The sequence below is a fragment of the Cupressus sempervirens genome, chromosome 10, assembly GCF_028749045.1.
Source record: "Cupressus sempervirens isolate cs-2001-9-10 chromosome 10, ASM2874904v1, whole genome shotgun sequence".
Classification (NCBI taxonomy): domain Eukaryota; kingdom Viridiplantae; phylum Streptophyta; class Pinopsida; order Cupressales; family Cupressaceae; genus Cupressus; species Cupressus sempervirens.
Window position 1 is genome coordinate 258,085,711 of NC_143127.1, and position 15,831 is coordinate 258,101,541.

A 15,831-nucleotide genomic window follows, 5' to 3' on the forward strand; every position below is an offset into this window, starting at 1 on the left:
AAAGAAGTAAAATAATTACAATACTTCAGAGACACTGCTCTAAACTTTAGATATGCAGTTGAGAAATACACAGACCAGAAAATTGCTAATTAGCAATATTGATCACCAAATGTGATGATAGTCATAACATATAGCAATTTGAGAAATGCAGAGACCTATTACAAAAAGAGTCCAAATAGACCCGACAAAGAAAACAGATAATATTTTCACTTTTTAAAACGTGAATCCCTGTTGGCTATATTTGTTTCCACCGTTTAGGTGAATGTAGACTTTATCAATCACTAAACATGGGATAATACATGCGGACGGTTACAGATGAATGAGCTGTCTGAAGACTCCCGAAATCTCAATGCTTAAGAAAGGACAATAGACTTGAAGTAAGCGGTGAAAGGAGAATCCACGTAGACATCTGTCATGAGATCTTTAGCATGATGCGATAACACATAGTAACCTCCCTTTTATGCAAATGGTCACCGTAGCTTCAAAATAACCTTCATCTTAAGCGGGACCCAGAGAGTAAGAGAATGCGTAGAAGTGTAAAACACCTGCATAATACAAAGAAATTTGTTAGTTCATATTATAATATATTTTAATAATCATAAATCATGAACTTCCAAAATTTCATATAACGCTAATATTTAACAAAAACAAAGGGTTTTTCAACTTTGAAATGCCATTAACCAAACCAAAATCAAGCAAGAGTTAGTAGATGTGATCAGATCATGTGGCAAAGGTGAAAATATGAATGACAATCTTAACAAGGTCAGAGTTTGACCTTGTCTTGGGATTATTAATCTCAAGGAGGGTCAAATTCTGGTCCCAACATAGAGGCATAAAATCCCAACACATGGAATTTCTGCTCAACACTTAACTTAAATCTCAAAAGTCCCATGATTGTTGCTTCTAGAGTTGATTTATTTGATGCAAGTCCAATCTTCAAGTCGCCTAGAATTGTAGAAAATGAAGGCTAAATTGTGAAAGGTGATGGTATTTTGGAGAATATGGATGAAATCTTAATGCAGACCAGAGTGAAAATCAGATCAAAAACCTCAACATAGATTGCAAATTGGTAGATTTCATTCAGCAAACCAAGAGTGAAGTGGGAGAAATGAAGGAGAAAGTGGGACGACTACTCAAGTGAAGGGCACTAGATTTATCTTGACTAAGGGGTTGAATTGTAACAAAAGGATTTTTACTGACTAATTTTAGTCTTAAACTAACTCTTATTCACATGACTAAGATTTTCAACGACTATATAAACTGAAATAAATTAAATTACAATGCTGAATTTCCAAGAACACAAATTGAAAACATAACTAAATTACTTAATCAGCTGAAAGTAAATATCAAATGTAATCATTCAACTACTTCTAGATTTCAACAAAATATAAACATCAAATATTCTTGCAAGGAATTTCAAATTGAAATATTTGTGAACTGTGGTAACTATCTTTAAAGTAAGAGATCTTCAGCTAGATAAAAATTAACTAACATTCAGAGGTTAGAAGAACATACAGATTATTTTGTGAAGTTTCTTTTATTGGTTGTCCAAGCTCTAGCTTTGGTGATAGGAAAAGCATTGATATCTTAACCTCCTAGCCGCAGACCATTACTTATCTTCACAGGTTCTAATTTAATAGAACGACCCTACCTACCTTGTGGTCGGGCTTGGGATGTTCATTAATCTAGGTGGGTTGAGTTCCCAACAGTTATTTGACAAAATAACTGAAGTATCTAGACAACAACAAGATCAATTGTTCTGGCAAATCTGCCTAATTTCACCTAGGTCAAGGATTTCAAATGTGGGTCGTCAGACCCGATCACCACTCAGGTTGACAACTTACTTCATGAATGGAACTTGCATGAGCTATTGTATTATTTAATTATCATGCTATTATCTTATTCTGATATCATTTTTGTTTATTGTAGATTCTTTGCACCTCTTCACCTATATTAGGCCATCAAGCCGGTGATTCCCTGGTGCTATCAGATTATATTCATTGTGATACTTCACACCTTCTTCACCATACTCTGGCATTTTGCCTGGTGATTCCTTGGTGTTAACTTATTGAGATATTTATATATGCCAATCAGGTTGTAAAGGTTTAATTCTGGATTGTTATTCTTTTGTCTTGAATCTTAAAAGAAATCAGAGATATTTAACCTTTCCATATAAAGAAACTACGACAATCTTAAATCAGAATATGGGAAGCATTGAACTTTATTATCTGTATTATGTTTTTCATACAGAAACGACAGATTAAGGGGTATGATTCACTTATTACTTGAAAACAGAGACATAGCATCCTATGCTATTACTATGAAATTCGATGAACATATATGTTAGCTAAAGGAGCAATTGCATATTCACTACCAAACAGGAAAGGAATGAAAAACGGTTTTAATGGAATGTAGTAGAATCTCTTACATGATTATGCCTGATTTACTAAGTGGCTCAGTGTGTTGGATGAATTCACCAACCTGTGGCAAGATCACTCAGCCATGTGCACAGTATATCCACTATCGGGTTGTCTTTGCAAGTTGTATTGTATGCTAGCAGGGAGGTTCAAATGTTGAAAGGCTTGAAAGCCAAGAGCAGGAAGGAATGCCGAGAGCTAGGATGAATACCGATATACGTTAAAGGTTTCATATTATAAACTTGCGCCCAACCTTATGACTACCATTAGTTACAAAAATCATATTCGAAACTTGTTCAAATCAATTAAAAAGAAAAGAAGAAAGGAGGAAAAAAATTGAGAAGGAAAAGAAGATGAAAAGTTTTAAATAACTAATATTATTTATAATTGTTTTATTTTCTCAATTATGTTTATGTGTACGTAATGGTAGGTGGCATCGTTGGATTAATGTTTTTAATGTAATAGTGTCACTTTATTATTATTTACATATGATCATATTTGAGAGTATAAAATAATATTTAAATGATATTAATATTTGATAATTCTTAAAGGTAAGAACTTATGTTTATTTTACATTGTTTTATTATAACATTTTTACTTATAGCTCATGCAGTTTTACCATGAAATATGTTGCCAAGTCCTAATAACCTTCCCAGGATGGTTTTTGGTCAAACCTGTCGCTTCTGATGACTGAACCATATGACCATCCCCTTCCGATGATCTCGTTTCGCAATGCTTCCCCTCTCTCTCCAGTCTTCATCCTGTAATCATTCAAAATAACATTCTTGCAAAGACATCAGTTCAAGATTTATAAATTGTTAATTCAAATCATCAAGTGACTGTTAGGAATTTCATCAATGTCATAATAACTAACTTGTTCATCATATATGTACAATAGCTACAATTAACTGACTCTATTTCACATGAATATGAATAAATGGATATAATGGCTAGAATTAACTAACTCAATTTCATATGATAATTAAATCAATACAACGGCTATAATTAACTAATTCAATTTCACATGATTATGAAGGAATAAGCAATGACTATAACTAACATTTTATAACAACGACTATAATGAACTAATTCAATTTATAATGAACATGAAGAAATAACTTGGTTCAACAGCTATAATCAGTTTAAAATTTTAGGGCAAAAATTGGGATGTAACATGAATCCACTCCCTAGTTAGGATTTTAAATCCTATGACTACCTCAATCTCTGTCTAGATTTAGTCATGTACAATTCAGATTGGTGGGAGATTAGAAAGAGGCCGCATGACATAAAATTTCAAGACTAAAACTTGCCTTTCCATGCTCAGACAAAGTCGGTCTAGGTGCGAGGAAAAAAATGATTAAATTTTAATGAATTTTATTGGCCTTAATTGGAGCAAGTCGGCCCAAATCAGAGACACACCTCTTCACTTAAGGAGTCCCATATATAAAGGAGAGTAGAGGCGATTTATTTGTCAACCAAAACTTGAACGATTTTACCTTTTCTAAGCAGCAAACTTCTTTGAAAGACATCAACTTCCTAATTTGAAAGGCAGCATCTTGACAGCTAAAAGTGGCAATCTTCAATAAAATTCCAAAAGAAAAATAATCAGAATGTAGAGATTGAAAACAAGGGGGGCTTGTAAAAAGATAAATCTGGGCCTAAAACAAAGAATAATCAAACCTTAAGTCTGTCAAAGCTCTTGATCAAATTGTCTTAGTGGAAGAAAAGTGGAATATAGATGCAATTTGATTTCGTGAAGATTTTAAGTCAAACCTAAAATGCCTAAAAAATATCAGCTACCTTTTGGATTAGGCAACCACCTCCCAACTTCAAACTCTTGTAGATCTGGTCTCACATGTCCAATTTGAAAAACATTAACAGGATAAATTAATTTTTTTGAACACCGAAGAGTCGATGGTAATCCTCAGATTTACACCAGCATGCTTTAAAACGAACCTACAACACAAAGACACAGAGAAGAACCCCTAAAATCTGGTACTTCTTTCAATTTTTTCTTATTCTCTAAGGGCCCGTTTGGTAGTTGGAATTAGAACGGAATTGGCATTCGGAATTCTAAAAAAATTCTAATCCATTGTTTGGGTCTGCATAATCAGAATTGGAATTGGAAAAAAGTGGAATCCGGTATCCCCATTTGACCCCCAAAACAAGGATTCCAAATTCCTTCAAATACTTGTTATTTGGAATTCCTGTTTTAATTCCCATTTTAAATCCCATTTTTTGAAAATGAGGATTTCAACTAAAGTAAAATTTGATTGGGTTTGACTTCCGGATGCCCATTTGGGGGCACTTTTTTTTGCACTAATTTTTGAAATTTAATTATTTTAAATGGGGGGAAAATTTTCTGCTATTACTTGCTCATATATTTGCCACTATTGAGTAATTTATCAGGCTTTTTCCACCTGATCCGCCTCAGTAGTTACTGCAGAAAAGTTTGGTGAAATAACTTTTTCACATACATTGTTTCTCAGTTAAATGACTTGTATGCAGGACAAAAACAATCTACTCTATTGATTTTTTTCCTGGCGTAAAAGTGTTTCCAGGTAAGATTTCGTAAAAAATTAATATAAAAATTTAGACTTTGCACCTGCAAGTTTGAATGTTGTGATGATCAAATTTTTTATTGGATCTCTACAAATATATATATTTTTAATGGGATGTTTCTGACTCTTATTTCATCAATTCTTGTGATTCGGATTCATTCAACGAGACTTGAACAATATACATATTTCATATCAGTAATTATGTGAATTATAATCAATGGTATTTTTTTTTATAGAGCAAGAGTCATAAAAGTTTTAGTATCCATTAGTACAATCTCGTCCTCATCCGTTATGATAATGTTTACTTTCAACATGACTTAATCTTTTTATACTTGTTAAAAATGTTTGGACTTCAACAAACCAAATAAGTATTGAATTTTTTTGCATGATGATAATGCTACACCTGGATGATAATATTTTGCATGTTATTTTGGCTAGTGTTCCAATTCCACAATGTGCAACCAAACGGAGGAAATCTGTATTCTCACAATGAATTCTTGGTCAACCAAACAGTCCCAAATTGGATTACCTAATCATAATCTGGATTCCAAGTTCCAAAATCCCAAAGCCAGCATTCCGAATGCCAATGCTCAATTTATATTCGAGCAACCAAACGGGCCCTAAGTGATCACTTGATGCAAGCGAAGAAAATACTTAACTTTTCAAGATCCACCAAGATTTGCAACCTAGATATCTCAATAACGACTAACAAGAAGCAATCCCACAAGATCTGATATCATGTAAGAGTTAGTATAGAATGTTCTATACTACACAAGGTTTGACTGAAGATGTAGCCACCTGAGATCTAGGAGCTTTATTGAATGTACAAGAGATATCAAATATGAGAGAATAATGCTATTGTATCAAAGGATGCAAATGATAATTTACAGTGGATTGATTGGAATGAATTGATAAAAAAATTGAAAATACAAATAGAACCCCTTTGTTAAATAGATCAAAGTGAGACATAGGATTACATAAGATTATGATGTGTAAAGGTTGAGACTTAAGGTGATATATACCTAGTGTGAATGGGACCTTGGTGATGAAAACATCCCGCTTACATCAACACCTTTAGAAATGATATATGACAAACTATCTCCCAATTTGATAGTGAAACCAAATACAATATTTGAAGATCGTGTATGTTAAAGTCAGAGGATTGCTGCAAATGAAATAATACAACCTGTGATTTCTGTGTGTTTCAAATGCAGCAATGTCTCTTGCATTTATATTGGGAATAAGGCTATGAAGAGACATGTCCCTTCAAGGGACATGTCTATTCATTAATTACATAATTAATAGAATTAAAAAAAAAAAAAAAATTAAAAAAAAAATATATATATATAAAATTAACACATTATATCTCATATATAATTATTCATAGGTTTATCTGACTAAAGCTACAAAACATTAACAGTTTATAATGCCAATGAAAGTAATAGTTTCATACGTGGAATCTCTCATCTAAGAACATTGGGTTATGGTAAGTGCGTAGCCCAAAAGTTAAGGTTATTTGATTTAGGAGCATCTTGAGGTCTAAGCATTTCACTTCAACTGAAAATAATATCCCCTTTATGCATTTGTAATTATGGACTTTGGACTCCTATGATGTGGAAGAAACTTGGGGTTTTATTTTCTTAATTTAATTTCTCATATAATTTGGGACTTCACACTTGATGGAGATCCTCTTCTGCCACTTGTAATCCTATTTATGAAAAGCTATGATGCCTCTTTCAGTACAGGGTTACCTATGCCAACATCTATGATGTGTAAGAGTATCATACACGAGGAGTATTTATGAAAAGCTATGATGCCTCTTTCAGTACAGGGTTACCTATGCCAACATCTATGATGTGTAAGAGTATCATACACGAGGAGTTACATGTACATGGTTTGTCCCAATTGATCCTTGGGAAATTTGTAATTATGGACTTTGGACTCCTATGATGTGGAAGAAACTTGGGGTTTTATTTTCTTAATTTAATTTCTCATATAATTCTGGACATCACACTTGATGGAGATCCTCTCCTGCCACTTGTAATCCTATTTATGAAAAGCTATGATGCCTCTTTCAGTACAGGGTTACCTATGCCAACATCTATGATGTGTAAGAGTATCATTCACAAGGAGTTACATGTACATGGTTTGTCCCAATTGATCCTTGGGAATGGAGCATTCCAACTTTGGTTTCTTGACTAGGTGTAAGTAAATTAATTGCAGCATCTTTTGCATGAGAAGGGCATCCCACCTAGCTATGTTTGGTTAGTGGATTAGATTATCTTTATGGAGAGATAATACTATGACATCTATTATATTGGCCAATCTGAGTGCACTCATGTTGTTGAAAAACCAAAGCATATTGAAGTTTATTACAATTACATTTGACATTTGGTTGATAGATCATGTTTTTCTTTTTGATCTACTAAGGAATAAATTGCCGACATGTCAAACCACTTGAAAAAGATAGTTTTATCAAATTTAGATCATATTATGTGGACCATTGCGCCTACCTTTTGCATGTTGTTAGTTCTTTGTTTGTGCATATATATATATTTGCACAATTATTATGTGATGTGTCTACGTTTAATCTTAAGAATATGTATATAAATCCAACCCATATCCATTCTATATAGGTTGAATAAAGTTTAGGGTACTATAAAAGGCAACCAACATATCTTGGAGTTCTTCTGCAATGCTCTATTGATATGTGGGTTTTGTTTTCACCCTATCAGTGGATCTATCACTTAATTATCACAAATTGTAAACCCATGATGTTGAAAGATACAATAAATAAGCCCCGAATATTCACTATCCATGATATATATCCAGGACGTCAAGGATTTATTGAGGGTTCTGAAATTTATTGTAACTAACAGGAAGGCATAATGAGTGGCTGAATGTTTCTCTTGGACCTAAACAAATACTTGATACCTATATCTTGTTCAAGTTTTCAATAGCCATACTCATTCTAATTTTTTTCTCAGCTTTAAGTTTTTAAACAGTCTTTGGAGATTAGATAGATTTGTTCAATTATGTAATAGTAAGTTTAACTTGGAGTGTCTGGTCATTGCTTTCCATTGGAGATCAACTGTACATTGTGAATGAAGCTGCTTCACAGGCTTCCTGTTATATATCTCAAAATTCAATATAGTGGCAGTGTTAAATGTTTTGTATAGTAAATGATACTTCATACATTCATTTGAATGATAATCTGGTGTCTATATACTGTGTAGGTGATTTTATCCCGTGATGAAGACCCTCCAGTTGTTAGAATAATGGATTACAGGTAACCTCTGGCAATATATTGTTTTAAAAAGACAAATGTTCTTTTGCATTTCATTTGATGAAATAAGATCTATTATAAAGTATGGATTTAATGATGACAAATATCCATATCGGTTCTCTATAATGATAGCATTTGAAATTGATATATCTGTTTTTTATAGTTCCCAACATATTCGGAGATACTTTAGGCACTCATCTTTCTGCTGTCATTGTTGGCTGTACTTTTGACTAGACTTCTATTTATCTGTCTGGTCATTCATGAACATTAATACAGATTCTTTCTTTCTATTAGATTAGGAATTATTATTGTTGTTACTTGCCCAAGGTAAGGTAAAAATAAAACAAGTACAATGAAGGTCCATACAATTAGAATGGCACAATAATATGTCTTCCGTAGCTTATTGTTTGTATATGGTTTTGTTAAAAGTTAGGAAATTGATGAGAATGTGGCTGAGAAAAGAGATGTACAATTATATGAAAAGTGCTTTACCTAAACAGGTTAGAGCAAAGATATAATATATAATCTTTTATAGATCAGTGATGTCCAAATCCAGTAGTAACACATAATTTACATTTGGATGCAGATTATGTACCATGGTGATTGAAATTTCATGGTTTAATACACTTTTCACAGTACTACATCCTGGAAGCTGAGGCAAGATGGTTAAAACATATGTTCCGCATTATTATTCATTTTATTTGGTGACTTCCCAATGACAAATAAGAGAAGCTAAAAACTGTGATTGGAAGGGGTGGAATCCATTGCTGGTCCTCGGGACCAAGTCCACATACCTTGCATCAAAACAAGTAAAAGCTCGGGAACAGCTCTACTTAAATGCTACACCTACATATTCAAGTTTACTAATCTTAGCTCAATCAAAATGTGAAAAGAACAAAATTAGCAGATTTCATTTTCAACATTCCATATTCAAGCTACCCATCTTGAGTTCCATCCATCATAAAAAGAAGAATAGGTAGAACGCAGATCAAAATTGATATTTTGAACTCAAGATCATCTGTTAATTGACAGCCTATGGGATTTCTTTCTACCCTAGAGCTTATGGAACTGACAGAAGGTGACTCAAAGGGTACTCTTTCAGCTTGATATTTTGCAGTTCACTCCCTGATTCGAACACCTGGGTAATATCCCTTTTGATCATCTCTCCAGAAAAGGAACATTTGCTATCCCAAATATTATTCTAACTCTAGCTTAAGCATTTTAAAACAGTTATAGTTATTTAGAGAACATAAGAGTGGCAGAAAAGTGTTCTCTTTTTTGGCCTTTAAGCTCTTCATTTGCTTGCTTCTGCCCAGAATTTAGAAACACAGATTATGCCCTCAACCAGAAATCTAAGTTGCCGATTCAAGTTTGGGGATGGATTTGGGTTCGAGAATTTGATTTGCGGATTTTTGGTATTGTGAACTTTCTTTTCCCATTATGATTTGTAAGGCTTCCTCTGTGTGTGTATGTGTGTGTGTGTTCATTATATATTTAAAAAAATAAGAGAAATATACAAATTGTAAAACTAAATCATTTCATAGTATGAATCTATGATGCTTGACCAATGTCAAATGTCAAAGATAAATATTATCATTATGACTTAAAAGAAAATCATCACATCGAATAACTGAATTACAAAATGAAAATTCAACAGTTTTGCCTTGTGGGTCAGCGGAGGTCTGCGCAGATTCCCTTCGGTGTGTGGGCATTCACAGCTGGTCCGGGCCGGATCTGAGCAAGGTCCGGATTTGACCTGCGGTCCGCGGTTCAAGACGGACCCACAGGGTCAAATCTGGACCTTGTGTGGACTCGGGCCATACTAGTCTGCAAACCTGGTTTGCAAGTGGACCCGGTTCATGGGTCAAATCCGCAAATCCAATCATACAAACATAAATACAAACTCTTATCCAAAATTCAAAGAACTACATATATTAGTTGCTAATATTTACATTCACAATCAAGACATGACATTGATACATCTAATTTATGAATATCAGGGGTAAGGAATCAATATGTGTAGGATTAAAACCATATGGTAAAATAATGAATGTGTTATTAAACAAAGATCATGAATGATCTATATATACAAGATACAAGAGAATGTTTCTATAACAAAAAAGAAAGTTTCTATAACATTCTTGTAGAGTGAAAAAGAAAGTTTCCATAACGAACAGAAGGAGTTTATGGAAACATTACTAAAAGAGTGACCATTAGAAAAAGATGGAAGAGTGAAAATAGAAACTATCTAATATCGTGATACACGCCCTTAATGGTCAATCTATCTTCAAAAAACAGAAATTTGCATGTCCTCAAAAAGCATAAAAGGCAACCTCGGGTTGATTAGAGAGGTCTGCATGTCTTGCAATGTTGGCTTATGGCTGAGACCCTCCCTGCTTCCACTGGTCAGCAGCAATGCAAGTCCTGCAATCTTGAATCACATGACCAAATTTGTGGCAATAGTTGCACCAGAGTTGCTTCTTCTTGGAGCTATTTTGAGACTGAGCAGATGACTGAGATGGGCCTTTATCCTTGTTAAATTATTGGGCTGAAAACACTTGTTTAGAGGAGGACGAAGGAGCTCTACTACCAAACTGTTCTTTCCAATGATCTTGCTGCAGAAGTATGGTGTACAGATTTGAGAACTTTAGGGTAACATTAATTCTAGTAATGTTGAGCGTCTCAATAGAGTGCTCATAGGATGATGGTAGGCTTTTCAGAGTAATGACCACCATATCCTCTTCCTCCATAATACTACCAACAGCCTCAAGTTGATCTCTGATGTCCTTAATCTTTACAAGATGTTCTTGTAAGGACGTGCTCATCCATAATAATAGAGAATAGCTGATTCTTTAGAAAGAAGGCTCTGCTTTTATCTGATGTTTCGTGGAGATCCTTCAATGTTGTCTAGTTCTTTGCTGCTGTCTTGCTATAGAACAGTTGAGGAAGCTACTCATCAGTAACTAAAAGCTTAATAAGCATAACCGCTTCACGATTATGCTCATCAAACTTCTCATGAGTAGCATCAACTGTGGTAGGATGAGTCTTGATACCTAGAACAAGTGCCTCAAGGCGACGGTACTTGAAGACTGTCGACATTCTCTGCTTCTAGGTGTTGTAGTTCTTTCCGTTGAAATGTTGATTGCCTTCCAGTATGAGATTGGCGAGAGATGCCATTGCATGTTTTTCAATGAAAAAGCACGAAAAATCTGAAATGGCACGAACTTCGAGATAGATTGACAGAAGACCCAAAAAATTTGAAGAGACATTCATATAAGAGCTTGAAAAACCCACAAAGAATCTGAAATAAGATTTTGAATCTCCTGGCTCAAAAATTGAGGCACAAAAAACCATAGATGGAAAACTTGCCAAGTACTCGGTGAGTTTTTAAAAGTCGTTGAGTTTCTTAGCTTGGCGAGTTTTTCACCAGTTAACTCACTGATTTAAAAACTCGGCAGTCTGGTAAAAACTCGCGAGTATTCGGTGAGTAATTGGCAAAAACTTGGCAAGTTTTTAACTCACAATTTACTGGTGAAATTTTTGCCCGCGGTCTGTGATGGGTTAAAGCGGTAGTGAGTGTGTTTTTTCTCATTCTTTCTTGTATTTGCATTGTTTAGAGCCTTGAGGAGTGAAGAGAAGAAGGTTTGGAGGCATTCTTGGCTGATTGCAAGTGATTCAAGGCGGATTTGAGTGGATTGTAACCGATTTTAGAAGACAAATTTCTTTCCAGGTATGTTCATCTTATCATAGTTTGAAATTTTTTTATAGTTTTATAACAAATGTTCTTTTGTTTTTGTTGTTGTTTGTAAATGTTTTCAAATCATTTAAAATCATTTTGAATCATTTGAAACCCTAGCTTCTAAGGATATGGTTGAAGTTTGAAGTTTGAATCATTTTGAATCATTTGAAACCCTAGCTTCTAAGGATATGGTTGAAGTTTGTTGTTTGCTAAGGATATGGTTGAAGTTTGAAGTTTGAATGATTTGAAACCCTAGCTTCTAAGTTCTAATATTTGTTTATTCATTTTTCAATAAATTTATGTGTAGGGCAGCGGTCAAGTATTAAAAAAACATGACAAATCCGCAAGAAAAGTGGCCACAAACACCATGCCCTTCTAGATATATAGGCACTTGGCCTAAAAATGCAAGAGATAAGACATGGCGGTTTGTCTATGAAGCTCCAAATGATGTTGGGAAAGTGATATGCATTCCATGTGAGGGAATTATTTCTGGAGGCATAAACTGCCTCAAATACCACCTTGCAGGCATAAAGAAACATGATTCAAATCCTTGTCTCAAGGTACCTGATGAAGAAAAAGGATTTCATCAATGCCCTACTTGCAGCTGCTGAAGAGAAAAAATTGAATAGGGGGAGGGCAAAATTAGCTATGAGGGCAGCCATAGCTGAATCTGAAGGAGCTCCTTTTGATATGCAAGAGGAAGAAGAAGCACTTGAGAACATACCAGGATCTCTTTGTGGCCCACGGATCCGCAAACAAAATTTCTCTTTTACCGGTTCCACTTGTTCTACATCTCCTACTTCTTCATCACCATCCGGATCCCCATCAGGGATAGGGGGTTATTTTGTGCCCAGGAACACACTTGGAGCACAGCCATCATTAGAGGGCACTGCATGGTTTAAGAAGGTGCATGAGCAAACTGATATTGCAGCATCTGATTTTTGGTTTTTCAACAATATCTCAGTGAATGCCGTTGATAGTCCCTATTGGGTCAATATGGTCAATGCAATAACAATATCAGGCAAAGGGTACAAGTTGCCTAATCGCAATGATATGAGTGGAAGGTTAGTATTTTACTATTTAAATTTTAGTAATTGTAAATAATTGTGATTTACTTGAGTTCATTGTTATATTTTAAATCTTAATTGTTATAACTTATTTCCTATTTTTTACTAACACTTACACTTTATTTAATATTACACCTAAATTTTGTAGGTTGCTTGACAAAGCGGTTGGTAGGGCAACATTATTGATAGAAGACCAAAAGAAAGAGTGGAAGAAGTATGGCTGCACCATTTTATTTGATGGGTGGATAGATGGAAGAAGTAGAACCATTATTAATTTTTTGGTTGCTTGCAAAGATGATATGGTGTTTTGGAAATCTGTCGATGCCTCCAACAAAGTGAAAAATGTAGCCACATTGGCTTTAATGTTGGAGAATGTTGTCATGGAGGTGGGAATAGAGAATGTGGTGCAAATAATCACGGATAATGCAGCAGCAGGTAAATTTAATTTTTTATATTTGAATCAATATGAATCATAAATGTAATGCTATGGTATTATTCAATTTATATTTGATGTAATTTGTAAATACTAAATATGGAAAGTTTGTTACTGATTATTGATTTTTTGCTAATCTTTTAGGTAGAATCCTCCAAGAGAGGCATCCCACACTTTTTTGGTCACCTTGTGCAGCACATGTCCTTGACCTTCTTTTGGAGGACATAGGAAAACTTGATTGGGTGAGTCTAGTTGTGGAAGATGCTAGGCGAGTCACGAAATATATCTATAATCACCCATGGGTTCTCAGTTTGATGAGAAAAGCCACTAAAGGCAAAGATTTGATGAGACCTGCTATGACAAGGTTTGCAACGGTCTTCTTGACGTTGCAAAGTATTCTTGACCACATATTGGCTTTGAAGAAAATGTTTGTGTGTGCTGATTGGGTTGCTTCACCTTACTCAAAGAAGCCCGAAGGAGAGGCTGTGGCATGGATAGTCTTTGATGATAGCTTTTTTGCAAAGGCTAAGGAGATTGTGGAGGTAACTTCAAAAATCAAAACATTATATTTTTAGTTTATTCAAGTTTCATTATCAATTCATAACTTACTATGTTATTAACTAATTTGTATTTTTCAAATTTCAAATGTAGATGTCTCTGCCCCTGGTTCTAGTCTTGCGCATATGTGATGGGCAACAATCCCCAATGGGAGGTCTTTATGAGGCCATGGATAGGGCGAAAGAGGCTGTTAGAAGTTACTATCATGGGGACAGTCTCAGATTTGACCCCATTTGGGAAATAATTGATAGGAGGTGGAACAATATACTCCACCAACCTATTCATGCAGCAGGCTACTTCCTCAATCCCAAATTCAAGTACTACGAATCATGATAATTGATTGTCCTTGAAGTTGGGATTTCACTAAGACTTTATTTTACTTTACTTTTTAAGGTTGTGTAGTAAGACTTGATATCATTTTCTATTTGTTTTAGGGCTGATGATTCTTACTCAGATCCTAATGGAGAGGTCATGGACGGTCTCTTTAAATGCATTGAGAGAATGATATCAAGTGAAGAGGAGAGAGACCTTATTGTGATCAAACAACAAATCTATGTGGAATCGAGGGGTCCTTTGTTCTCTTCTATGCTAGCAAAGAGAGCAAGATTTACTCAAGCACCAGTTAAAGTGTCAAACTTTAAAACTTTTGCTAATTGATAAGTTGTGCTTTTGATTTTTTTTTATTGCTTTATAACTTTTTTTATTTTGTTTTGCAGATGCTTGGTGGGCAAGTTGGGGTGGCAATACCCCCAATTTAAGGAAATTTGCTCTCAGAGTCTTATCCCAACCTTGTAGCTCATCCCATTGTGAGTGCAATTAGAGCTTATTTGAGTCCATCCACACAAAGAAAAGAAACAGAATGACTCAAAAATGGCTTAATGACCTTGTTTATGTGCACTATAATCTTAAGTTGCGCATAAAAAAGACACAGCGCTTAGAACTACCTGGTCCACTTGATCTAGATGAGATAGATTCTTATTCTGATTGGACAACACATGAGCCAGGTCCATTGTTTGCACCGGATGAGATCGCTGATTTGGAGAGGCAGGCCATGGAGGGGGAGGCTGACGCTGGTTTTCAGTTCACTATGGATGACATTGAGGATGAGGACGAGGATGATTTAGGCGAGGATCAGGCATTACCATTAGGAGGAGATGCATCCTCTTCTAGGATGCCGAGCCAGTCAGTAGGGACGACGAGCGAGGGGGCACAGCCACAGAGTTCACAGTCACGCAACTCACCCCCTATCCCAGTGTGGGGCACTTCTTCTAGGACTAGACCCCCTCGCTTTCCTGCTAGTGCAAGTGGAAAGAGGAAGATGTGATTGAGTCATTGACATTGTATTGACGTATTTAGACTTTTAGTATTTACTTCTAGTTTGACAGATTGAAACTATTTACTATTTTGCTTCCTACCATGAGCATTCCGCATGAGAATGCAATTTTGTATGCACTATGCATTTATATATATCTAAACTCTGTTTGTTTCTTTTGTATTGTCTTTAATTAACTTATTAGATGCATCTTCTCATTAAATTTTGCAAAATAAATGTATTTTTAATTAAATTTCAGCAGATTTTTAGGTTCTTGAGTTTTTACCGAGTTTTTTTTTTTTTAAATCGTCGAGTTTTTCCCGATTAAACTTTTGGGGGGCTTGGCGAGTTTTTGCCTTTGGCAAGTTTTCCAACTATGCAAAAAACAATGCACCTAGAAAAAAGTGAGACTAACCCAATTGAGATCTGCAAATGCCAACCTATAACATGCAAGATTT

At 34.9% G+C, this 15,831-nt stretch overlaps 2 protein-coding genes across 2 annotated transcripts in view; both read left to right on the forward strand.

Annotated features, from left to right (window-relative positions):
* Window positions 1–15,831, forward strand: part of LOC149533614 (uncharacterized) — a 68,140-nt gene that overhangs the window by 37,085 nt on the left and 15,224 nt on the right. The window contains exon 4 of the mRNA XM_089804951.1: window positions 8,215–8,267. Coding sequence (XP_089661077.1) covers window positions 8,215–8,267 — 53 coding nt within the window. The remainder of the gene's footprint in view (window positions 1–8,214; window positions 8,268–15,831) is intronic.
* Window positions 13,635–14,941, forward strand: LOC149533617 (uncharacterized). Its single transcript, XM_089804952.1, has 4 exons — window positions 13,635–14,045; window positions 14,155–14,378; window positions 14,496–14,682; window positions 14,778–14,941. Exons 1-4 carry the CDS (start codon window positions 13,818–13,820, stop codon window positions 14,817–14,819), a joined length of 681 nt encoding a protein of 226 aa, XP_089661078.1. The 5' UTR covers window positions 13,635–13,817; the 3' UTR covers window positions 14,820–14,941.

What these genes read in the sequence shown, in the direction of transcription:
- LOC149533617 (XM_089804952.1), top strand. Translation starts at nt 13,818, where the DNA reads ATGAGAAAAGCCACTAAAGGCAAAGATTTGATGAGACCTGCTATGACA. An exon ending in AGGCTAAGGAGATTGTGGAG is followed by an intron (nt 14,046 to 14,154) that starts GTAACTTCAAAA and finishes TTTCAAATGTAG; the next exon opens with ATGTCTCTGCCCCTGGTTCT. An exon ending in TTCCTCAATCCCAAATTCAA is followed by an intron (nt 14,379 to 14,495) that starts GTACTACGAATC and finishes TATTTGTTTTAG; the next exon opens with GGCTGATGATTCTTACTCAG.